A 26,319-nucleotide genomic window follows, 5' to 3' on the forward strand; every position below is an offset into this window, starting at 1 on the left:
AAAGAACCTGCTCATAATTAATGACCCTTAGCCACTTAAAGCTAAACGACTGATTTCAAATTGCAAATGAGCAGCTGAGTAATGAGAGAATGTCTCAAGATGATTTCCACAATCTCCATACCAATACTGATAACCTTTTAACAGGCAAGACACAACCAAAGGGACAGAAAGCTCTCATTGTTGGAGCTTTGCTTTAACAGCTTGCCTTCAAACAGCTGAATACCTAAGTGGCATCACTTCTGTATTTTTTCTGGCATTTCAGTCCAGCAGGTTCTCTTGCTCCGCCAATGGCAGGTTAGCTTTATTCATCAAATGACAGCAATGCTTGCTGCTAAATCGAGGATGGTGAGATCTTTCCTGGCATGTGGCACATCTCAAGAACCATGCTGCTGCAATGGACTTTTCCTAGGAAAACAACAAAGTAGTATCTAATTTTCAGACCAGCTCCCCTCTTTCCCACATCCTTCTAAGGGCATCTGTGGCCACTGCAATGTTTGCTGACAAAAGAAAAGGACATGTATGAAAGCATGGCTGAAATACTGCAAGACACAGAACGGAAGCAGGATGAATGACAGTCTTCAAATAAAGCTGGAAAGATAAAGGAGAGAAATGCAAAGAAAAGTTATTTGAGTAAATAGCCTATTCTGCTTAGTTCCCTTTGTACTCAGTGATCTGGATGAACATTCCCTCGCCATCCTTGTCCTTCCATACTGAGATATGCAACCTCAGCAATTTCTGCTATTTTCCAGGAGGCCTGCATTCATCCCTACACTGAAGATTTTCTGTGTTCACTGAACCAAAACCCCTTTCTGCTCAATGACTGATTTCCTTATGGAGAGAGAATGAAGCTCAAAGAAACCCTTCGCACGCACTTGATAGAGAAAGCGGACAGAAAGGGATCTCTACCCCAAGGGACAGAAAACTGCCAGACTATGTAAAGAAACCCGACGCTAGAAAAATACTCCCACTTATGCTCAGCAGGCTTTTGCCATCCAAGCTATCTGATGCTATGGATTCAACGATATGCTATCTGGAAGTCATCCTTCAGATTTTTTGCACAGCCTCCAAATAACAGACCTGCCAGTAGCAATCTTCCTACCTACCTCAGCCACACCACAACTATGAGAGACGCATCCTCCCTACAAAGCAGCTGATGTGCTGCTGCTCTCTCTCAGGGTCAGGCACGTTACTCTGAGTGAGACAAGATGTGGGATGCATGGTCCCATTTTTCAGTACCTCTCTTACCACTCCTACAAACCTCCCTCAGATGCCACCAGAATCACCTACACCCTGTGCAGCTGTTCCACGCTGGACCTTGACCCGTGATGGAGCAAGAAACAAAGCTGTAAATGTCACTGCAGAGCCATATAGATTTTCTCAAAGAAGTCTGCAATTTAACAGAACGTCTGTCTTTCTGGCTCAAAATTGCACGTAAACTGTGTTCAGGCTGGAGATAATAAGCTAACAAAGAAAATACAGATTTGGAAGCAGAAAAAAGTTAGAGAAAAGCTCCAGAGGAAGCTTTCCCTTCACTGCAGTGGGGGAAAACTGATGAAAATACGATGGCACCACGCTCCTTTATTTTAAGGAAGAACGTGGCTGTTGGCAAGCTGCTGTCTGGGTAATTGCTTCCTCCTTGGTCCGGTGAACCTGAGATTTGTTGTCAGCCTTCCAGGGGCAGGGAAAAGCTCATCTATCTCTTCCATTTTATCAGGATGAAATGGCCATGGGATTTGCTCAGTTGCGCAGCATTAGAGTGAATGATTACAAGGAAGCGCTAAAGCACCACCAAGACATGCGGTGCTGCCAGGGCTGCGTATTACTCCTCTCTGACAAAAACTAGTTCTTAAAAGAATAATTATCTTAAGTTGTAATCTTTAACAGCTGTGGATGCTGCGATAGCTAAAACTAGGTTTTGAAATACTAGCGTCTTAAATAAATACTCCTGTCAGGACCTCTGAGTGATCAAAGCACGACACCATTTCCAGAGACCTCAATGTGGTATTGAAGTCAGCTCTCTTCAGGCTTTCTATGTAAAACGTCATCCTGCTCTCACAAGCCCACTAAAAGCACAGTCAGGCTTACCTTGACAGCTTTGTACACAGAATTCTGTATGTTCAGCATGCCTGCACCGACTCACACATTAGAACAGGCAGAGCAGAAGAGATTTCAGAGAGAAAGAGGCAATGGCTTGCCCTGCAGTGCAACCTCCTTCTTCAGGAGTGACCTCCCCAGGCAACACTCCTGTTCAAAGACGTTCTCATTTGGGAGCGGGCTAATTCTGTCACGTTTACTTTCACTCAGTAGACAAGTTCAGTAGAGCCTTGCAGACTGAAGTAGAAAAAAACCTTGGTTTAGGAAGGAATCCTACAGCTTTGTTTTACTCTAAATACATTTAAACATCAAGGCCTTCCTCTTTAAATCAGTGTAATCCAGGACAAAGCATGCAGTGAGTCTGCATGGGCTGCAGGTAGCTGGGAATGTCCCCGAACTCCCCCCCCCATGATGCCAGTGACACAACAACACTTGGCACTTAGCATACTAAACATACTTCAGGGCTTTCAACAAGTAAAACTTTCACCTTCCCTCGCTCTTAAATTCGCAAAACAAGCATACTGTTCCATTAAAGCCAGCCAGAAATGGGAAATTAACTCTGACAAGGGGGACAAGAGGCTCACGGTGAAACTTCCCCTTCCTCCTACCCAATAGCAACTCTTGGAAAGCCAGGCTTATTACAGACACAATTGACTCACAATGAAACTTTGCTATAGGGCAAGAAAACTAAAGGCAGAAAAATAATTTCTCTCTGTGCAGCATCTGCTTGCTGACTTTATTGCTGTTGCCAACTCAAACTGCTGAATTAAATAGTGGCAATATTTGTACAGACAGGAGAAGCACTCAGAATCACTAAGTGAGAAACTGTGCTCCTCTCTTTCTACACCCATTTCTTTCCTTCGCAGAATGGACCTTCCAAAGCTCTGCAAGAAAAAGAGTCAACTTTTCTCTAGGTGCCTCGAAGCACATACACAACTGCTCTGCACACAGGCTCAGGCAAAACGATTTCAACATAGGGTTAAGCAGGTGCCAAACGCTTTGTGCAGAACTCAGCTGGTACCTTCTCCAAACTGATGGCCACAGGGAAGCAGGAGGCTGCCTGGCTCTGCGGCTGGAGCACCGACCAGAGACTGCTCATTGCCTCTCTGTTATTATATGGTTATTATCCCTGAGCTGCTCTGGAGACATTAGAAGAGCGTTCCACCGCATCCTGAGCAGCGCTCAGCCCCGATCATTACATTGTACCTCTGCAAATGCCCACTACAGTCTGTTACTGATGGCACTGGCTCATTCTTGGGTGCCAGAATGGCTCACTACCACCTGTCCCACAGCAAACAGATTGATGCAAGGGCAGCCAAAGTCCTTCTGGCATGGGCTGGGGGAAAAACATCGGCCAGGCAACAGACAGAGGAAATCTGCAGCAATTCCAGCCTCATCTGGCCCACGTGAGGCACTTCAACAAGTTTCACTCCATGGAGGCAATTTCTATAAGATGCCGGACGGGCACAGCGAGGGGAACGAACTACTGAAGCGTAACACACTGCACCAGACATGTCATCTACCTTGCTGAAGCCAGAAGTGATTTTACAAGTGTTATTCACAGCTGCATTCCACATAGGTTTCCCCGGATGTTATTCGTGCCCTCCTCCCCCAGGTCCCCTCTGATACCAATGGTCTCTGCTTTCTGTGCTTTAATGGGGTAAACCTGCAGCTGGGCACACCAGGTAAGAAAGAAGTAAGGTAGCTTAAGTCTGACCCTGCAGTGCAAGTCACAAGGAGTGGTGTATGCAAACCAAATACAAGGAAGCTATGCAAACACGTACAAACCTTTCCTGATGTGACATACCTTCACATGAGATGTAGGGAGCATAGCAAGTAGTAATGCAGGAAAGCAAAACACAGGCCCCTTACCTGTCTTCAATTAAAAGAACTGTTGTCAATTCTATGCAACTTGCTAACTTTCTAGAGATAAACCAGAAGCAAGTCAGCAGAGCATGTGCAGTGAGATCAGTGGTTTGGAAAATTTGGTCAACTCATACAATGCTCATTCTGTAAATGAGAAGAGTCTGAAGCAGTAAGAGAGACTCTCCAGTACTCTCCGGGGGAGAAGCAGCAGCATGAAGTGTAATGAAGGTAAAAATAATTGAATCTCTCTCTTTTTTTTTTTATTTTATTTTTAAATTCCACTTTCTGAGTTTGTTCGTGAAGAATATCAAACCAAACCAGGCCCAATTTATAATGCCGGCTGGCTCTATTGATAAAGTTTTGCCTCTTGAAAGACTCCTGTTTGGATTAGCTCAGGCATTTGTAAAGAAGAAAAGAAAGAGGCAGCTCTCTCTCTTTTCCCAATGTATCCTCTCTAGCTGTTTCAAATCAGTTGTAAAAAGCTGATACACACGTGATCTGCATATTTGGGTAAGCTAGGGAGAGCTGGTAAGAACAAATCTTTCTGGTGCTTTTTCCCAAGCGTACCTGGAAGTGAATTACAAAGAAATTATGGAAGAAAAAGACAACACTGCCACAATCAGGTCTCTGTAGCAGAGCCATACCCAAAGCCTCCTCCTCTGATTTCTGATTGAGGTTCCCAGTCATTTCACCTTACCAATGTTTTATGAGGTTCTACCACTACAAAGAACTTACAAAGTGATCTTCTGCAAAACAAAAGGGTGACGCAGAAGACAAATTCCTCAACCATCCTAAACTGCTTGAAGGTCTTTTCTTCTCTTAGTGCTGCACTGCACCCATTTGCAAGTAGCAGGACTATCATTAATATGCAGAAATATCTCCAGATAACTGAGCAGGGAAGAGCCTATTGAGTTTTTTATTATGTGTACTCCAGTGCCATAGAGACTCTTGTCAGTTCTAAACACAGGACCAACCTGCACATAAACATGCCATGTTTAAGAGTGTTACGACTGTTAACTGGTGTAAGTGCTTTCCCTGGAAGGACGCTGATGCAAGCAGTTACCATATGTCACTGTAACATGCCCCCATAAAAGCACATAGTTCCAGAAGACTGCTGGGCTTCTACACAACAAAATCTGTTCATCCTTTGTTCATCTTCTCGTTTTGTTGATGGAGAGAGAAAGGAAGAAACAATTGTGTATTTTATTCCTATTCCATGTTTTCAGTCTTGTTCGCGCTGTTTCTAATATTATTTTATTTCCCTTCTGGAAAAAGTAAAGAAGGGCAGAAGACCTCTTCATTCTGTTGCCACAACAATGGCATTAAAAACAAAAACCCTACAACTGGCAGCACAGAGTGTAGAACATAAAGACATAACAACAAAATGCAGGCACACTGGAGCTGAGGTGCAGCTTTTCTCTGCACAGAAGTTTTGCAGCCCCATTGTTTCTGAAGGCAGCCAACATTGCCCCTAAGCTGCTAACTTCCCTGCATGGAGCCTCCACAGATGTAAATTGTACAGCTCTGCAAAGTTCACCAGATTTATATCAGGCACAGTTGTTTTTATCAGCCCTCCTTCACTACAGGTATTCTATTTCCCCTTTGTCCACCTAAGTGAGCAGTTCCCAGCTGTCCAAATAACATGGTCAAAATGAGCTTTCTCCCCCCCCATCATCTCTATGGCTGTTTCCCTACTCTCTGCAATTACCACTGTCACCTCTTGGCCATTCTACATCCTGATTCTTTTATCCTGCTTGCATCTTCCTTTACCACACTGCTCAGCTCCTCCACCTGTTTCAAAGCAATTAAAAAAAAAATCCAAAACCTTGCATTATATATAAAATCATATTCATCCTTTCTCATTCTTGACATCAGCAACTCCCATAACTTGTCTACACCCTTCACATCAATTGTCTTCTCAAGGAATTTTAACAGCTCACCAAAGATAGATGTTTACTTGTCATTATTACTCTTACAATCCCTTTGCCCCACTACACACCATAGTCTTCACCATGTAATCTGTGTCACACATCCAGGGAACATTGTCTGTTAAAATTACAAAGGAAGCCAATCAAAACTGACAGCATATGTTCTCCTAAATAACTCTGGCTTTTGTAATCAAACACTGAAAAGCCGAAAGGTTCTCAAGCAAATGCAAGAGGTGATCAGAGACGACGTAAGGGAATGTTATCACCAAAATGGTCACTCCAGAGAACTCAGAGCAATCAGCTTGCTATGCCTGAGTAATGCTCTGTTGTGATAAAGCACTTCTGTGCAGATCTCCCTCACTATGCCCCAGAGCCCATTTGCAGACATTCACACAACTCAGCAGAACACAGCAGAGACGTCCTGCTCAAAGCCTGGCCACGCTATGCAGCTTGCTGCTTTGGCACTTGATGGGCAAGAGTACTCGAGATAAAGATGCACAGATCCTTTTTCTATTGCTCTGCATGTTCCTCTACTAACAACAACTTTTTAATTTTTCTAGAAAGAGACTGTTGAAGAGCAAATTTACAAAAGCAAAGAGGTAAATCTGCCAAAGCTTGAAGAATCAGCACATCTACATCTGTGTAAGTACTGCACCTTCCCCACCTATGCTATACCTGTAAGCTTATAACTGAAAGCAAATGACTTTATTGATAGTAAAGCTTCTTTTCTATTTTTCACTCACCTAACTACATTAGAAGTCACTCAGATCATACAGTAAAGAAATCACGTGCTATAATGCCATCTCCCTGCTATAGTAACGATGAACTGATGAAGCAAACATCTGCCATTTGGATAGAAGATGCAAGGTTGCTTGGGCACGACAGTCCCAAGAGGTTCAAAAATGCTGGCTACAGGTGCCTGCCTGTTCTGAAAGCTCACATTCCACATCTTTCCACTACCTGACATAATTACAATGGATGCAAAAGTTAACCCCATGCCTGCCTCAAGGTCTCAGTGTCCCAACTCATAACAGCTACGCAGAATAACAACTGCGGTTGTGTTATGCTAATAAAATGGCTAAAATAACTACAGAGCATGAAAGGACAAGGGAGCAGTGAATGTGTCATTGGGCCTGTTGGTACAATACAATAATACCTGGGTAAGTGAAGGGATGGAACATATTGGGGAATTAGAAGTAATTTCCCTTATCAGCTTTTTCTAGTAGGATTCCCTCAGGGATCTGCAGAAATTAAAAATTATGATTGTGCTTTCTGAAAGCCAGAGGTAAGCACACAGATACCCTGGCTGACATTTTCAACAACCAACCTATCGCCTGATGGAAATATTCAGCTTTGGCTCCTTCTCTCAAGCAAGCAGCAAACCGCACAGCCTGCTGCAGTAAGGGTTTGTGAGTGAAAATGAGCAATACAGATCTGCAAACAATAGTGCTAGAGCAGACAAGGCAGCCCAGACCCAGCTAAATGGGAGGAGAGCAGGGGAGGATAGAGACTCAGACCCACTGCACTGGTAATTTCTCTACCACATCTACAAAGAGATCTCAACATTGTTTTGGGAAAAATGAAACACCGTTGTGATTTTTTTGTTTGTTTGTTTAAGAGAACATTTATGAAATGTTTTTGAATTGCTATTGCTCACTGTGGGACAATTGCATTTTCCTACAAAGCAGTAGGAGACGTGTGTAATCCAGAGAGGCCCAGAGTTCACTTGCTGTACAGACAGTTAGATGTACAAGCACCCACACAGCTCCCTGCTTCTGCACCACAGACAGTGGCAGTAGCCGAGGTCTGTGAAACCAAAGGTAGGTCAGCCAATAGATGTGCATGGGTACCAGTACAGAAACATACCTCACTACTGAATTTTTCAACAGGTAAGCTACAGAAAGCAGGAGTTTTAATGTTGCAACCCTATTTCAGGTTTTCTACTCTTGTGGAAGGAAAGGAGCTTCTGCAATCACTAAGTCAGCACTGCACCAAACCGAATGCATAAGCAGCGTAGCTTTTTAAGTACAAGAAAATGAAGGAAAGAAACATATCCCCCAAAGAAATCACATCCTTATTAACCAGAAGAATCCATCCTTAACTGTGAAGTTTCCAAGATACTTGCTAAATAATTAGATGAAGCTTTCTGCGATGAGAGATGTCTTTGATAGGCCAGCCTCATCACTGCAACACCAGGTCCAGGTTTCCATTGGAGCATGCTGAGATAAGCAGGCACGATAGCAGAGTGCTACTGAAATGCCAGCTCTCCACCAAGCATCCAGGCTGCAATCAGTGCATTTTTATTGCCTTTATAATCTTCAACTCTTAAAAAGCTTCCCAAGACAAATGAATAAGAAAAAGCCTCACACACCATGTGCAAGATTTGTATTACTGCAGCTATCTGGGGGAGAAAAAAAGACAGAGAGATGAAGTGGTAGAAACAAGCACTCCACTCTCAATCCCTACTCTAGTATCTCATCAGTGAGACTGTTCTGCTCTCAGAAAGCCGTAGCCACAGGCTTGTTCAGCATTAAACAGGTGGTTTCCATCACTCATTTGCACACATAGATAAAGCTCTGCACAATACAAACTTTACAGAGGAAGTACAACTTCTTAATTCTTTTGCCAATGAAGACTGTAAGCCTAAGATAATGTTATGTTGCAGCTTTTTGCCACTATGGCTGGCTGGGAGCTGAATGGGAAGGAAGCTAGTTAAACTGACAAACACGAGGCCTAACATTGATTTTTCAATTGATTTCACTAAATAGTTGTCCACACAAACCATAGTGTGGAAATTCCTGAACTGGTTTAAAATTGACTTATAATGATTTAGCTTATGTTGGCTCTTTATCGACTCATGTTTTAGCCACATTAGGGGAAGAAAAAAAAAGTTGTGTTCTTTGTGTCAGAACACAGCAGCATGCATTGAGACACGTCCTAGCAAGAACAAGGTTGTCCGATACATGCTTGTATCAACAACAAGATCTACAAAGCTGGTAGAGACAATACGTAAATATCCTCTTGTATACTCATGTAATTGCAAGAGATCCATAAATTACATTTCAGAGAAGATAACCAGCAACTACAGTGCCAGCTGTTGGAGCTCAAGCAAGGGCCCAGCATGGGAATGGCACCTCAACTGCTCGACCATGGGTGGCACAAAGCCACAGGTCACTGCTGAGCCTTTCAGCAGCACATCCAAATTTCACGATGGTCACAGAGCATTGGAATAGGGTTGCACATCAGTGTAAGTCTGCTTAAATAGAACTCCACCTTCAAAGGAAATCAGGGCACTTCTACTGTTGGAATGTCTGCATTCCTGAAGGGAAGGTTTAAAAGCAAGTGGTTGTGGATCAATGCAAGTGTATTAACTAATAGATATGCTTTATGTTGACAATCATAATGAAAAAAATATGGACACTTGCCTTTTGACAGCAGTAAAAACACTTACAAACCTAGCCCTTGACACAGCCCTAACTGTTGGATGTTGCTCATTTCTTTTTTACTTCGGAATACCCTCAATACACATGTATTTGCCTTTGTAATTGCAGATATGAAATCAAAATCTTCCACTTCCCTGGATAGTCAAGATTTTCCTCTCTACACAGTTTATAGCAGCTCACTCTGATTTTTTTTAATAACTTGTGTTGTGTTTGATGCTTTGGGGAGTGCCTATGACAAAAGCACTTTATTACTTCTCTGTTTGAGTTTGCTGCAGAGAACTTACCAGGCCCCATCTCAGAAAGGATGGATCTAGGCAGCAATTTAATCAAGCAATGATTGAAAAAGTAAACGTGGTGGTGATTAATATGGATTTAAGACTTCTGTCTGAATGGGTTTTAGCTGGCAAACATGGCACAGTTGTTTGCTAGTAGTTGTTTTTTTCTCTCCCTGAAAGACCGAGGCGGGACACAAAGGAAACCTCTTCAGTCATATCATTTCTCTCTTCTTAATACTCAGAGAAAAGCCAGGGGAGGAAGAGGTTACGTACAGAGCATGTTATTATCCTTAGGTAAATATCTATGCAAATCTCAGCAATTGCAAGCTCACCTCTGTGTATAAACAAAGATTGAGAGCACGGAACCTGGCTTGGACCAGTGCCAGAAGGGAAATCCTGCCCAAGATCTGAACAAAAATTGAGACTGAACCATCAGCCGAGCCAATGAAGAAGGAAACAATTCTCAGTCAACTGGACTGTACACTAAATATACAGAGTAAGGATGTTTTACATTTCACAGTGGAGTCAAGATCTTTAAAAGGTGATAAGCAGCAATGATGAATAGCCTTCTAGTCAGCAGCACAAGATGAACCTGAAGGTCTTCACCTCAGAATCTGTGTCCATCTCTTCCATCAGAGGAAAAGAAAGAAATCTATATAGGCATCTTTAGGTACACATTCCTTGTAGCAATTTGGGGGTACAGCCACTGTTCCCTTGCACTTTCTGAAGGAATTTGAAATACCTGGCTTTGAATTAGATCCCAAATCAAGTCCCTGTCTGGTAGAACAACAATATCAGTCAAACTACCTCTAGTTATGGAGACCCCCCAACTTACGTCAAACTTTTCTGTATTGCTCCCATATACAAGTTGTTGACGCAAATTCACACTTAGAAAAATCATCCTAAAACTGGCTCAGAGTTGTCCTGTTAACTTAAAGCAGACATCCTTGTGCATACATTTACTTTCATTTAAACAGTTTACTTAGCACTAGATTATCTTAAAATCCAGGATAACTCAGGAGATAAACACTATGAAAAATTTACATCTGCTTTACTGTGACTACCTTAACAACAATAGAAGTTTTAACCAAGCTGACACAAAATACATGTTATGCCTCAATTTCTTTCCCAGCAAGGAGCAGGTTCTGCCTAGGCATCTTTGCAAAAATATCACACATACCTCATCTTCCATAAAGCAGTGAAAAATTAAAAGAAAACAAACAAACAAAAAAAAAACATAAGCAACCAAAGAAGGTTATCTGTACAATACAAACACCTTGTCTGAATAAGGATTACCAGAGCCTTCATTTCAGCTAATAGACTTATTTTCCCCCTCTTCCTTTTTTTTTTTTTTTTTTTTTTTTAAAGCTTGGCCAGAGTGTGTGATTCACACCTTTCCCAGATGCCTCTCATCCTCACACATGGAATACATTTTCATAAACACTTGCTTGAGCACAGATCTAAAGCCCATATTCATAGCACTTAGGTTAGTAAGAAGTTACCTACAAAACATCTCTGGAAATGAGGATGTTTGTGTGCAGCTTCAGATAGTTTTGCTAACGCTTATACAAATGCCTGATTCCCAAAGGATTCCTATAATTTAAGTATGGGATATCTAAGAGAAAGTGAGAGTGCTGGAAGGCAGATATCCAGTAATTCAATTCCATACATCCCTGGGCACATACTTAATTGTGTTATAAAGTAGTTTTGCAAAAAATGAAAGCAATTAAAGCACAATATGTATTTTACTGCTTACAGTTTAGAAGAGTGGTTTATTTTTTTCCATGCATATCCACACCAGTAAACAGAAAATAAATCGGTGAATCCTGATTAAAAGCACAGCAGTGATACATTGCTATGTCACATGTGTAGCAGGGATATTTTATAGCCAGAATCAAAGCTTTGCCAGTTCATTGGCTAGAGAGTTCTAATTTGCTCAGTGTTCTTTAACCATTTTAAAGCAACCAAACCAACATTTTTAACCTCAAGGAAAGCTGTGGGCACAAATTCTGCTGGAATCCAGACAAGGACAAAGACATTTCTCTAAAAGTGCCAGACTTCCTTCTCTCTTCTGCTTCTGAGCATCCCATGTGAGCCTAAAGTAAAACAAGATCCATTTGTGCTGCTTGTAGCTGAGGTTAGTTAGAACCACAAAATGTAAGGCTCAAATATACACACAGCCTCATCACATCCCAGATTCTGGGAGAGATTGGGAAGAGGGGGGCCCAGCCAATCACAGCCACCTTCCTAACAACCTACATATGGTAGAGCAGTAGCGAAAAGAATCAGAAATTATAGCAACATGCAGTATTTCTGTTGAACCCTTTAGGCCAAGGAAGTATTTGTTTCCTAATACAGCAAGCTTTTGAAAATTCTGGACTGTGTTTCTTTGAAACTCAGACTCTCCATCTGTAAACTGAACATGAAAATGCCACCATGGAGTAGCAACATATGACTTTCTTGTTTGTACAGTGCTTCTGAAAAGTGAGAATAACCAGCGCTTTAAGATGTGCTTGATATGCAGATGCCTCATAGCATAGGTGATGGAAGTGGACTGCAGCTACATTGATTTTGAACCTTTCTTAAGTAGCCAAAACTACAAAGTTAAAGAAAGCAATAGGAGAAGCAGATCTTATTGACAGAAGCACAACTACAAGCTAACTGGGTTCCCACCACCACCCCTACAAAGAAACAGCTGTCTGATAAATGCGTGGTAGCACGCCCAGCAGCAAGCACAGAAACTGATTTCTTTTTGCAGCTGATTTATGAAGGCCTGGAGAACTTCTGGGCACAGCATTTCCTGGCAAGCCACTGGAGCCAATCCCCCACATCTGACAGGCAGGAACTCTGCCAACCAGCGGTCACACATGGGGACAGACCTCATATTAAAGAGCCGCAGAGTTTGATTTTTCTGTGGTCAACCTTTGCTCTCAATGAGATTTTCTCCTTTAACCACTGCTCCCTCTTTTTTCTTTCCACCTTTGCTTTGTGGGACTGTACCTGACACGATACGCTGGTGTCAGCCTTCCCATCCCATTACATGGCAGGGTTTAATGTGCACACACTGGGTGCTGTCAGCCCAATGGATTCAGCGCTGTTCTGCCAAGCAGCTCACGGAGCTGACATCTCCTCCCGCCTTCTCTGCCCATCTCCACGCTTAGCTCAAGGCAGGCCTTGCATCCCCTGCTGCCAGCTGACATTTCTCAAACCTGGGGGCCCAAAGGAGGAGCTGCACTGCTTTCTTCGGCCTCACAGCTTGCACTGCTGCTTCTCTGTTTCATGGCAAGCCTGTGATGTAAATTGCTATCAGCTTCTTCCCCTCTTACAGCCAGCATTGCTGATACCAGACGGCTGTGCTTCATGCATAATTCATCAAGTTCATAACATGCAAAGATCTCCGCTGCAGCTCTTCTCTCTGCATTAAAGTTACCTCTGGTAAAAAGCATCTGTCCAGCCCCTCCTTGCCATGGCAAGAGGAAGCCTGAATTTACAGGGTCTGTCGTCGTCTTTAATTTACCATAAAAACCAAAGCATCAGCAGTGTTCCCAGCTGAGAAGAGCCCAGCCCAGCATGACACACAGTCACAGAAGGTCACAGGGATGCAAGACCCAACTCTGCCATTGGAAATGCAGCTGTGGCTGCAACACCTGACTCTCATCATGGACTCTTTTTAACAGATTTAAAAGCACTAAGCCTGAAACCTTCTGCTATTAAGACACACAGGGCAAAGGATAGAACAGGATACTCCTAGCAGCTTGCTCTGCATCTATCCAGAGGTTCCAATGGATTAATATTCTCACACTGTTAGTGTAGGACAGTGTTGTGCACATAAGAATCCCCAAGAGCTTTTAACCATCCCAGACTCTAGAAGAATCCCAGGTTACTTTTTGGGAACACATGCAGCCAACCCACAGCAACCCCACACATTCTTCTTACCCCCTTCAACTGCAAAAACCTCCTCCCCTCTGCCACACCATTCTCCAGAAGCCCTAAATGTTCTGTCCCTCTCAGTAACAGCTGACAATTCCAGGTCATTAGGAAAGGAGGCTGATAAGGGTCATTTGGGCTCACACCTGAATGTAATATTGATGGACTCACTGCTGCCAGCTGAAGGCAACAAGCAGAGCTCTCCAAAGCAAAGGCAATTTCTCAGTTTCTGCCTACTGTTACACACAGTCCTTTTCACTTTTTCCCTGCAGCAAATAACCATAAGAAATGTTCACAAAACAACAGGGGATGGAGAAAAAAAGAAAAAAAAAAAAAGACACCAACATTAAAAATAACACGACATCTATTTCTACAGTAATGAAACAATTACTAACTAATCAGAGCTAAACAAACCAAGCAGGACACAGACACAAGAAAACATTTTCTAATAAAGCTCCCTGCTCACTGAGGTGGCAAAAAGATGCGTGATTACTTCCCTTTCACAGGGCAAAAAGATGCCTACAGCAGGCTCAAGTTTGCAGGTCTGTAGGGCTTTGCCCTCAGCCTGATTCATGGGATTCAGGCCATGGTTACAATTTACTCTTATATCCAGAAGTGGGCTGAATGCAAGAGCTTCCTGCTTTTCCCCTTCGCACCAACACAACAAATCTGTCTGGGAGAAAGCACAAAGAAGCCTAAGAACTAAGCTCTCTAACTAAGAACTAAGCTGAGAGGCTCCAGCTGTGCTGCAGATTCCATGAGCTGCAGTGGACACAGCCACCCCAGGCAGGGCAGAGCTGGAGGCAGCACTGCTCAGCCATGTCCCAGCCCTGCAGCCTTTGCTCACAGCACTCTGCTACCAAGAAGGAAACTCAGAAGACTCCACCTAGGAAGAAATTTCAAGAAGATCAGTGTTAGATGCGGTACTAAGGGATGCGGGTTAGCAGGGAAATATTGGTGGAGGGTACATGGTTGGACTAGATGATCTTAGAGGCCTTCTTCAACCTTGATTCCATGAATGCAAGTCTTGCTACAAGACAGAAGACATAAAGTGCTCATTATGCCTGCTATAACTAAATCTGTTACGATATATCCCCCCTCACCCTGTGTGCAGCTACACAGTACAGCAAAGCTAACTTTCAAGGACACAACACAGAAGCCTCGTATGCGCTGCTGCAGCACTTAAAGCAGGCTAGCACTGCCAGCTTTACAAGTCAAAGGTATCCAGAGTCAAGTCAAAGGAAATATTTCCTAGCACTCCACCAGAAGCATTCCAACCCCTTGTGCCTCAGTCTTAGAGATATCTAAGGCTGCAAATGGCTGACATGACCTTTCTGCCTGGCTACAGCAGTCTCTCACTTTTCCAAATGTGAAATCCCACCTCATCTAAATCAGCACTAAAGTTTTTCCCCTTTCTGATGCTCCTTTGCCTCCAAGGCTCCTTCTCCCCTCTGCAGGCAACAGAAAGCCAAGCGCCTCCCAGTCTTCAGCACAAATATACCTTAAACACCAATGCCTCAACCATCCCCCATAAATCTCACTAAATATTTTTGTAGCCATTATTCCCTTTCTTACCTTTTTCCTCATGTAGAGCCCTCTCAAGCTACAGCTCTAAAATCTGCACCTCCAGCTTTCTTCTGACACTCACCTCCCCCTTGGTAGCTGGCAGCCTCTAGTTCTCATTAACTAACTGCGTGCAGCTGGGAGAGTTAGCCAGGCTCAGCCTTAACCACTTCTGATACTCCAGGGGGTTACTCAACAAGCTTAGCTCAAAAAATGCCACTAGGAGATGGTTAGTCTTACACAGGATGGAGAGTGTTCAGAAGCTTTTGCTGTCCTTTCACAGTCATAACCCATCTCCAACCAAACATACAAAATAGAGCAACGTTGTTTAGGCTGACAAAAGAGTCAGACTGTTGCATGTGTTGCAGCAATATGGGTCCAACTGCATGAAGCTGTGCTGGATACAGGAATGGGCAGACAGGAAGTAAATGCCTTTTTGGACCTACGGGGCTGTGCTCAGTCAGTGAGCACACAGAAAAGCTGATTTCTTCATTTGCACCAGCCATCCTGCACCAATAGGGTGGGGATACAATCCGAGAAGGTCTGCATGAGAGAACATACATTGCTTTACAGGCAGTGTCTAAGCCTGGGACTGACTTGGAGCTCAGAGCTTACAAGCAGGAGGTGGATCAACTTTTTATATGGCCTGATAATGATAGGACAAGGGGGAATGGCTTTAAACTATAAGAAGGGAGATTTGGGTTAGATGTTAGGAAGAAATTTTTTACTCGGGGAGGTGATGCACTGGCACAGACTGCCCAAAGAAGCTGTGGATGCCCCATCACTGGAGGCATTCAAGGCCAGGCTGGAAGGGGCAGCCCTGCTCACGGCAGGGGAGTTGGAACTAGATGATCTTGACTGTCCCCTTCCCAATCTAAGCTGTAATTCTATGACTATATTCTATGACTCTAATTCTGTAATTCTATGACTGGGGAGCAGACCGAGCATATGGTCCCCAGAACATATTTAAGAACAGCTACAGCCCAGAGGGAGGAAGGTGACTTAAGCCGGAATGAGAGAGCTGCGATGCCACCAAGTGAGTTTGTGCCCCATGAAGGCAGAGTTCATTTCAGGCAGTTATCTCCCGCTTCCTACCAACTGCTACTCTCACCAATGATGGCTGCAGTCCATCCTAATAAAGACAATGAAAGTGAGCTGGACGCTGGAGTGATTCCAGGAATAAATTCCCACCTCCCCAAAGGCAGGAACAATCTAGCAAAGACGGGCATCACACAGCACATATGGCATGCCAGGAGGGGTGAGCTAGAGCCAATCTACTTTGTCACCTATGGAGGTAAAAGGAAGAGGAGGAAGATAAAGAAACAGGCAGCTTGCTAGGAACGCACAAGCCAGCCTTCCACACTGCTCAGGATGATCTGTGTGGTGGCACAGGCATGACACGAGCAGCATCTTTGTTTTTCCCCTTTCCCCTAAAATAAACATTTAATTTTGGACAGTAAGAAAAGTTCTCTCTTCCATAAGCCTGACCAGTTGCTTCAGGCATAGACCAAAATAGAAATACTAGTCTGACATTATGTTTCTATTGCTAATAGCTGCTAAATTATACTTGCTGCTGCTGTATTCCAATCAGAATTCATAAGGTCAGATCTCTGTAGCTCTCTTTTCTCCCAACAGGCATTAAGAAAGTTACCCCACCATGAGCCACGTGAGCATTTGTCTCTGCCTGAGTATATGTGCACAGGTGAAAATAAAAGGAGATATAGGTGTTTGAGAGACAATGTATTAACATGCTTTGCAGAGAACTGGCTAATCTCCTTCTCCACCATGTAAGATCTTTGTAATGCCAAGACAGCAGCGAGCACACAGCGATGATATCAGGAAACGGAGATCCTGCTGTGCCTGGTCAGCAGCAGGGAGCTGTGGGCAGCCACAGGGTCCGGAATCGGCACTCGCCTTGGATGGCAGCTTGCTTCCCCAGCTGCGTGCACCATGGGGCATCTCACTCACATTGGCTTTTCTGAGCCAGCCTGTGCTTCACGCAGCCGGTCTTCAGGATTTAACTCTCACCGTGACTCTTCTCGTGAGATACAGCTCTCATTCCTGCAACCCAGCAATCACATGGGAAACAAGGCATTGGATCTGATCTTTATTTAAATTTAACCTATTCTGAAAAGGTGCCTTACCAGGTGCTACGGCTTTGTTTCACTGTTTTCCTTTTGCATTTCTAGGCTTACATAAAGATGTCCCAAAGGAACGTGGAATCAAGCTCTCTGTTTTAAACCCTGGCATTTAAAACCCAGTGCTTCCTAATTCACATGTCTTTTTCCCATCTCCCCCAGTGTCAGTGCTGTTCTTTAAAAAAAAGCCAACCTGCTCAGAGAAAAAGAATACATTTAGCTGGATCACACCCAGGTCTGTGAGGAAAGCACTAAGCCCTAAGGGAGAACAGCTTGCTCATTTTTTGCCACGTGCAAGTCGCCTTAAATATGCTGGACCTGTGCAGATTTCTGCTAAATGTCTCTATAAAACCAAAAATCATTTGTCTTTAAAATGACTGGAAATGATCATGAAACATAAATCCTTTCCCCTCCTCCCTCACCCCACAAACTTCATATATTATATAAACATGGGGATATTAAAATTATACATAATTTTTAAAGTAAGTGGTATCTGCCTTTGAGAAATTGGGCAGGTAAATTATAGCCTCAGAGACTAAGGAAAAGATATGGGGACCATTAGATATATGGTGCTATGAACATCAAAGCAGAATAAATTAAAGCTGAGGTAATTTTAAAAGCTGGATACTCTCCAATTCTCCTGCAAGAAAGTCGAATGGAACAAGGGCACTGGAATGGAGTGTCCCAGTGGGAACTGACTGAAAGCAGAGGAGGCTTGGACACAGAATCTGCATTTAGTTTATTATTTTGATGGTACTTAAACTGTCCATCTGCCTAGGCTTTCTGCCTCCTCAAATTAAAACAGTACAACTTCACAACCTGAGCACTCTGCCATGTTTCTAGGGACCTACTGCAAACACTGACACCTCTTTGAGACCTAACGAAATGCAAAGAAGAGGGAAGCAGCCAGTTAAGCTATGAAGAATAACAGAAAAGCAAAGTACAATTCTTTGATAACAGCAATCTTGACTTTTTTTAAGAGTTTGTTAACACTTCTGAAGAATTGCAGAAACTAATTGTATGGATTTAGTTAGCCTCACTATATACATATCTGTATACTGTATGCATTTCCATGCCTACCTGGCACTGAGTGTGGGGTGCTGTGCTCCCACAAGGCCAGTGGGAAGGCACTTGGAGAGCTCTGCCCAGTAGACACCATCTGCAAGGCCTGCAGCTGGCAAGGCTGAATGCACTACTGAAAGCAGCAATCTGCTGCTGCTAGGGCTTAGTGTGGTCGTTGGGTATGCAACATGACCTGGGGTCTGCTTTTTCTTATCTCTCTACACTCCTAGCAGCCTTGCTCATTTTCATGTTTTGAGTTGCATTCCGCATGCTTGGGGGAGCCACGGAGCACAAGGTCAAAGATGTTTTGCTCTTGTCAGTGTAAGGATCTTACCCCGTTACCTTGCCCTTTAGTATCACCATGTGGCAGAAGGCAAGGACGGAGATAATTATTAACTTACATGTAACGTGCAAAAAGATTCAAAGCCTTCTCTTTGTAAGTTCCACAGAAAAGACCAAAGGGCTCTTAAATTAAAAGGCAGTCTGTGCTAGAATATAAAATAGAGTATTTAACTTTTTAATTAAAGAGAAAACTTAAAAAAAGCTATTGGAGAGAAAAATTAAAATTGGTGAAAACCAATTTTTCCTTCATCTGGTCTCTCCAAGCAGGTCCTTGCCCCCAAGCTTCTGCCATCAGTCTCTTTCTGCAGAAAACAGCACCTTGTCCTTAAGGACTTTTCTCTGTGCCCCAAGCAGCTGCTGTCAAGCAGTGGCTCTCTGACACTCTGCGTCTCTGACAGCCCCTTCCCCTTCAACACCACTGTTCCAGGAAAGGGGCAAGTTCCTCCCATGCCCTAGGGCTGCCCCTGACCCACCCACCTCAGGCAGAAGAACACAACCAAAATATGTTAGAGGCCAAACACACAGTCTGTCTGTCACAAGGGATGATCACGAAGCTGTTATTCTGTGAAATTACTGGAAGCTCTTGACTGTCCTTCCCAACAACTGTCAAATCTTGGCTGTGCAGCAGACAGCATTCGTGTTTTTTTTTTTTTTTCCTGCAAATAGAAATATAGTGAAAATCCACATAAATGTGACCCATGGGATCTAAATTTGCTGTCATCTGATGCCTTCATTTTTAATGATTTGATGTGGCTTCAGACAGCTTCAATCCCCAGCGAGCACTGCTTGGGACCCACCACCATGACCTTCCCCTCTGGTCTAAGAGTTCTGTAATTTATGGCTGTAATGGATTGTGCTGCTGGCAACCAACATGGCAACTTGTAACTAATATCTGCAATGAGAAAAGAGAAGGCTTTTCTGCACAAATGCTGCTGTTGCTGCAGTGTGGTTGGGCTTTCCATCCACTTGGCACCTTTGAAGCAGAAAATCAGAAGTCAGAATGGAAGCACTAAGAAAAATAGGCGAGGATGCTTAAATCATGGCAGTATCTTAACTCTGCAGTGCCAGGGGTTGGAGGGAGGAGAACTGTCTGGCACTCCAGTGGGCTCAGTGATACAAGGAAAACATAATGACTGAATAGGTGATGGTACAGTATTTCCTCAGTGGTGGACCAGGGCACAAAGCTCTGAGTAGGTCAGCACATATAATCCAATAAAACTTTTCTCCCACACACAAATTCAGTGAAGCTTGTAAAGGATTCCATATGTCCCAGTAAACCTCAAAGACAACCTTGGGCTTCCTAGGCAATTCCTCTTCAAAACTAGTACTCTCACATGCAAACATTTGCCTGCGTGCTGCAATGAGAGCATATGCTGCTGCTTGCAACATTAAACATTATTCAAGGGAATAATGCTCATGCTATTAACACAACAGCACACACACTGTGAAAATGCTTATGCCCTCTCTTAGAGCCAAGCAGAGCACAGAGCTGTTATTCCCTTCTATGAAGCGTCCTGTCAAACAGCATCACTCTAATGCTATCTCCCCATTTGCCAATCACATCCAAAGAACACCCTGCAAAGAGATTCCCTGACTCCTAGCAAGACTTATTTTGTCAAATTTTCATCTGCTGAGAGCTGGAGATGTCAACATTGCCCTGATATTTTTCTCTTGTGCCTTGCTTCAGAGGGAGAAATCTCTCTTCTACGGACAGAATTCTCAGCCTGACAGCAGCAGCTATCACTATATTGCACGGGTTAAATTACATCTTGAGCTATATAAAGCAATTATATTTCAATTAGTATTGTTTACTATCAGCTCATTTCTAAGTTATTTTAAAATATTAGTTAATAAAAAAAGGTTACAGAAAACAACAACACTTAAGAAATATTTTAAAATGAGAAAGTGCTGAGAAAGACTGCTCCAGCAAGGAGACTTCAGACAGTCAGCTACTTTTTTTGCTCTCAGTCTTTTTTTCTATCCTCCACAGTCCTGCAATAATGAGACTTAGAGTCAGTTGGCATGAACTGCTCTTTGAGGTCTTATCTGCTTTTGAGACGGATATTAACAGTGAGGATATTATGAATATTATTCAGTGTTGAGGAAAAGGAGCTACATGTTCTTTGAATCTTCAGAAGTATGCAGAAAAATAAAAGTACGCTCACTTTCCCAACAGGTCAAGTTAAAAACAGTCTGAGAGCAGTTCTCCCTGCATCTATACAATTCTTTTCTTGTACAAGCACAGAAAATAATGCCCTTCTTGTTCCCACTAGGAAAAGAACAAAGAAAAAGACTAATGATAGTAATTTTAAAAAATGAGAGTTTGCTCATTCAGTCAAAATTAATAAGCAGGCTCCATATGAACAGGAACATTAATGACAAGGGTCTTTGTACAAACATTCTGCCTCTAATAGAAACAGACTTGATTTGATAAGTGCTGCTTCAAAATAAGGGGCGGCCAGGGGTCAGTCAAGCACACTCCTGGGCGAACTAGAAATGCTCTGGATAAAAGAGATTAAAGTCTACCCTTAAAGCAATAAAAAGAAATAAGAATCCAGCACTGTGCATCTCAATTCAATCTTCCACCAAGCACAAGGCTGAAGAACTTCATCTCAGGCACAGGATATTTTTAAAGAAAAATCTTCAAGATGATTTTGAATTATTTAAAAGGATGTTACTTCTGATTTTTCAGCCTGGTTACAATAGCAATGGCTCCAATGACCAGAAACTTCAAAACTAATTTATTTAGCTAATAATCCCATCTCTTTCAATGTGAGATATTGGGCCTGGTACACATCTCTACTACATTATTGATTTTGGCAAAAAAGCAAAGTTCAGGGAGTAATTTAAGTTTTTGTAAAGTACTGCAAGGGAGGAGGAAAAAAAAAAAAAAAAGCATGCTGCACTTTTTTACTCCTCTTCCTAAACAGGATTTGAAACTTGCCTGCCTGCTTTGTTTTACATTCTTGTTGCTGATAAGTCTGGGTTTGCAAGGACCTGGTAATAAGTTAATAAACGAGCAGTGCACAACTGCACACACAGAACTGGAGTTGAGAGGCAGAATGGAGACATAAAACACCACTCGTCTGGATATTTTCAAAAATACAGTATTGTGGCAGCAAGGAAAAGTTCAATAAAATGCAACAGACCATTACCACTGACTTTCCAAGTAAGGACATTCTGACACAAATTCGAATTTGCTAATTCCACCCGCTGCCAATCCAAGTCTCTAGGATCTGTTAGGAGTTGTTTGTGCTTGTGGCTATGTGAAAAGTTCCCAAACCATGATATGCAAACAAGAATGGGGTGGGCTGTTCTTTTCTCCTGAGAAGCCAGGATACTGCCTGAATAACTAGCCATCTGTGCCTGTACATGGCCTGACACAGAGTCAAAAGCTATTTGCAGCCACTGCTGCAGTCAGTGTCACATGACACCCTATAATCTCTGCTTTCGGTTGCTCAGCAAGCACAGTTTGCAAAACCCCAGGCGATACTCTTAGTATGGCAGAGTGTGATAGGAGGATATCAAAGATTATGAAAGGATATTGCAGCAGCAGTTCCTGAGCCTTGAAAGGCTGAATGAGGTACTAGAGGAAGTCTGGTTATGCTGACCAGTGGAGTGGTAGAATGGAGAAAGCTACGGGATGCCGAAGTATGTCCAGCCAAAATCAAGCTTGGTGATACAGAAAAAGGAGAGTGCTGTGACGGGGGCACAGACGCGGTCTGAATCCTCAAATTTGCAGATGAAGCAGCTGACTGTCCTGGTGCTCTGCAAGAAGTCTTCTTTCCTACTCTGGCATTAGGAAAAGGAGGCCACAGCTGTGTCAGATAGGATGTCAGCGTCCTCTGGAAACTGACTCTCACTCATCCACGATTATCCAGTTTAGCATTTAGCAAGCCAATGCCTATACTTTGCAGTGAGTTTACAAGATGATTTTTCATGAGATGTGATAGAATGGGACTAGGCAGAGCTAATTAAAGAAATATTTAAAAGAATGTTTTATATCCTCTTGCTGGCAAGGAGAACATGATGAGATTAAGAGCAAAGACTGCACTCATCGCAACACAAACCAAGTGTTTTATTGTATAATGCCCCAGAATATGCAATTCCCTCCCCACAATTGCAATTACACTGAGAACATGCAGCCTCGGCATCTGAAAAACTACTCTGCCCTACAGTGCAAATTCCATAGATGCAGGAAAAACAAAACCAAAAAATAAAAAACCCCCTTTCTTCTCTTTCCCACCAGGATTGCTGTGAAAAGGTCTCCAAGAGCATATACTTATCATACAACTGAATGTATAATGTCAAATAACAACCTCTCCAGTGGTGAGTTATTTATATGTAAAGTTGCCACAGAAAAGCACCACATTACTTCTGCTCTATTTAAGTGTTCACCGACTAATGCAGAGGTGAGAGAATCAGATGAAATACCTGAAAACAGCAGGACTGAGGGAAGCCAAGTTCATTTCAAGACTCGGTGTTTTGAGAACAGCCCTTGCCTTGGCTGAAGTATGGCCACACTGAATGAGGTCAGCTTTATGATGGTGGATACAAATCCTGTGCAAATAAATGGTTCTTCCACAAGAACTTGTTTAATTTGGTGATTCCTGTTTTTGAGGGGGTTTTGGTACATATGAACACAGTCAATCAGTCTGTGGAAGAAAAAAGGCATTATAGGATGAAAAAGCAAGAATACTTGCATACAACTCGGTCATGTTCATGTCTTTTGAGAACATAACATTCAATTTGGAAACCTCCTCTCCAGCAATGCCTGTTACCACTGATAAATGGGAATGTATTCACTATCTTTTAAATAAAAACATTTTTTGCCCATCCTGATTGTTTTTCCTCTGTTGTCATTACAATGTGAAAGTACAATGGATTCCACATTGTAAAGCTGCCCACTGCTATCTGAATCCATTATAGAGAAAAGAGAATGGATGTAAAAATACAGTAAGCACTGTAAACTTCATTTGAGGCTCCTACAGAGTTACTAGGCATACCCTGAGCTTAGTATGAGATAACGCATGGTGGGAGAGCTTTACAAAAGGTAGTTTTAACAGGAACAAACTACATAGAAGTATTGCGTATTAGAAAATCTGCATTTTTGCTTCTATTAAAGGAATAATGCCTCATCTCAAAACACAGCTCCAGCAAACTGAAGCTACCACCAAGAATCTCCCTTTTTTAAAAGGCTGCTTCCCAGCAGGCTTTTCTGATGGTTGTCCTTGAAACCATGCAGAGGCAAACGACTGCAGCACTAAAACCATCAATTGGCAGCTTGCTGTTGTTGCACAATCTCTATACAAGCCAGCTCCTGTTTTTTTTCTTCTCCCCCTCACAATGACTTCATTCAGCGTTGCTATCTCAGAGCCTGTAGTATGGAACCATAGTTCCAAGGTTTCTTCCTCCCCTCCTAACCCCCCCATGACAAAAAGAGGTTTTTTACTTGAGATAAACTTAAATGCTTAATCCAGCTTAATTTCTCTGCACTTGGGAGCGAAAACAAGTCTGCACATCTGTATCAGAAAGTTATGAAACTCTGACTTTGTTTCAGTCTGAAACAAAGTCTAGGAATCAAATGCTCCAGAAATCTGAATCTAACATCATCTCTAATTTGCATCCCACGAGATCAGCTACTACAGAGTGAGAAGCATATCAACGATACAGTAGTTAAGGTCAGGCCTTACTGCCTCCAGGTATTTATCAGGAAATGCCTTTGCTCTTTAAGGATGTTTGTGTACTTGATTTTACACTGAGCTTTCCAAAAATCTCTCCTTGAATCTCTACAGAACTGTAAGTAATAACTTGCCAAGCCAAAACACTGCCAAAAAATTTATCAAATGACACTTTTTACCTGTCTAGTTCCAGCCTCCTTCAGAAACCAGCCAGTCATTTCTCCAGTGTTCAACCTCACCTGTACCTGAGATACGCTAGTCTTTACCTTGAGACCTTCAATGCATGTAGGTACAAAAATGGGGAAACCACACCAATGCCCGTGTGTGGTTTTCAGTTCAGAAAACCACAGGGCAAGCAGCTAAGGCCTGCTCCTGATCACCACTTCAACCCCATCTCCCCTTCACATCAGCCTGCCTGCCCACAGCTCTTCTCCCAGCACTGTCATGCTTCACCTGGGCTGCATTTTGCTGTGCCAGTGACTACTTATTCCCAACTAGAAAAATAGAAGCAGACCCATCATTAGCTCCTTCTGGGGTGCTGCTGGATGGATTCTGTATCACACCCCAACTCAATCCAATGAAGCCCTGGATATAAAACATAGTAAATAGTCGCTATAAAAGTAATAGTGCTACCAACAGCTTAGTACTCCTCACATCGTAAATACAGAATCAAAGGATTGACGTTTTGTAGTCATGCACAAATTGAAGTGTCTGGCAGATTTAGAAGCATCTGTAAAAGAGATCTATCCTATGCTCCTCTGTGCAACATAAATTAAAGTGTGCAACACAAAAATCCCCGGTTTAGCATGCAATCAAGCTTGTCCAAACCCTACATCTCTGAGTGTTTGCACAAACATTATGAGGCAGGGAGACAGGTCTGGGATGCTGGAATTACAGGATTCATTTTAGTGCTTGCCACATACATTGTAAATGAGCGACTATGACATTTCATGATTATTTTTGTGCTGTTATACATAAATAACAATGATGATAGTGACCCTTTTTGTTAAGCTGCTTGCAGTACAAAGATGAAAAACAGACATTAAACAAAGCATTTCTATCATTGCTATTATCAGCATGTTAAGCATTCACAGGATCAGAGAATAAGTGCTCGCATAAAAGAGAAGCAAATACTATTCAACCAATATAACAACAAAAAATAGAAAAAAAAATTTTGGTTCAACACATTCTGAAATACTGGATAGTGGCCTTCATATTTAAAAATAATCCAAAAAATATATTCCAATATGAAAAAATAATCAATCTCCAGGACATCTGAATGTTATTTTACATTGTGCTCCAACAAAACATCGTTAAAGCCTCCTATAAAATATCAGCAAGCCTTTAATTATTTTTCTTTTACTGGATAGACTACTATGAGTTGGCCCACATTCATTCTGGCTAAGTGCAAGAGTTAAAATGAAAGTGCCTCTAGATGCTTGTGATTGGTATTCAGCTGCTGGGATCACAGTCAAATGTCTGAGTTGCCACGAGGAAGAGCAGAGCTGCACCAGCTCTGCAGGAGAGCCCACTGGAGCAGTTCTCAGGACCAGCAGCAGACCTATTTCCCGTGCTTCCCCTGTTGAAGAGGCAATGCAGATGCTAAAACAGAAATGGTGCTCCTGAGGTGTGTTCTGAATACGTGGCAGTCTACGTGGTATGTCATAAAAGTCTTATTGGCTCATCCTAGAGATGACATATACAACTTGGCGTGGATGTACAAATTTTGCCAATATAACCGTTGCTAATAAAATCTTTCCATGCTATATCATCGGATATTTTCTCTTCCTCTAATTTTATAGAGATAAAGCAATATGATAAATAGGTAGATACAGACATTAGACTAGGATAAGTATTTCCAAGTATGGTAAATAACAAGACATAAAGCTGCCCAGCTCTGACTGGCAGTAAGCTAGGAAGGTTTACATACAACCATGGCCAACAAATCTGTGATTAGCACATGGGACTACTGCCTGCTGTGCAATCAGCATGTCCTCACT

General features: G+C 42.6%; 1 protein-coding gene across 10 annotated transcripts in view; it reads right to left on the reverse strand.

Moving 5' to 3' along the window:
- The window catches only part of TSPAN4 (tetraspanin 4), a 392,906-nt gene that overhangs the window by 77,574 nt on the left and 289,013 nt on the right, over positions 1–26,319 (reverse strand). The window contains exon 1 of one of the 10 annotated variants that reach the window (XM_090140644.1): positions 15,109–17,261. The exons of the other annotated variants lie outside the window; for them this stretch is intronic. Within the exon in view, the coding sequence (XP_089996770.1) occupies positions 15,109–15,120 (12 nt within the window). The 5' untranslated portion in view covers positions 15,121–17,261. Of the gene's footprint in view, positions 1–15,108; positions 17,262–26,319 lie in introns of those variants that run through there. 10 annotated transcript variants of the gene reach the window in all.

Source organism: Phasianus colchicus, chromosome 5 (genome assembly GCF_987193195.1).
Source record: "Phasianus colchicus chromosome 5, bPhaCol1.hap1.1, whole genome shotgun sequence".
Classification (NCBI taxonomy): Eukaryota; Metazoa; Chordata; class Aves; order Galliformes; family Phasianidae; genus Phasianus; species Phasianus colchicus.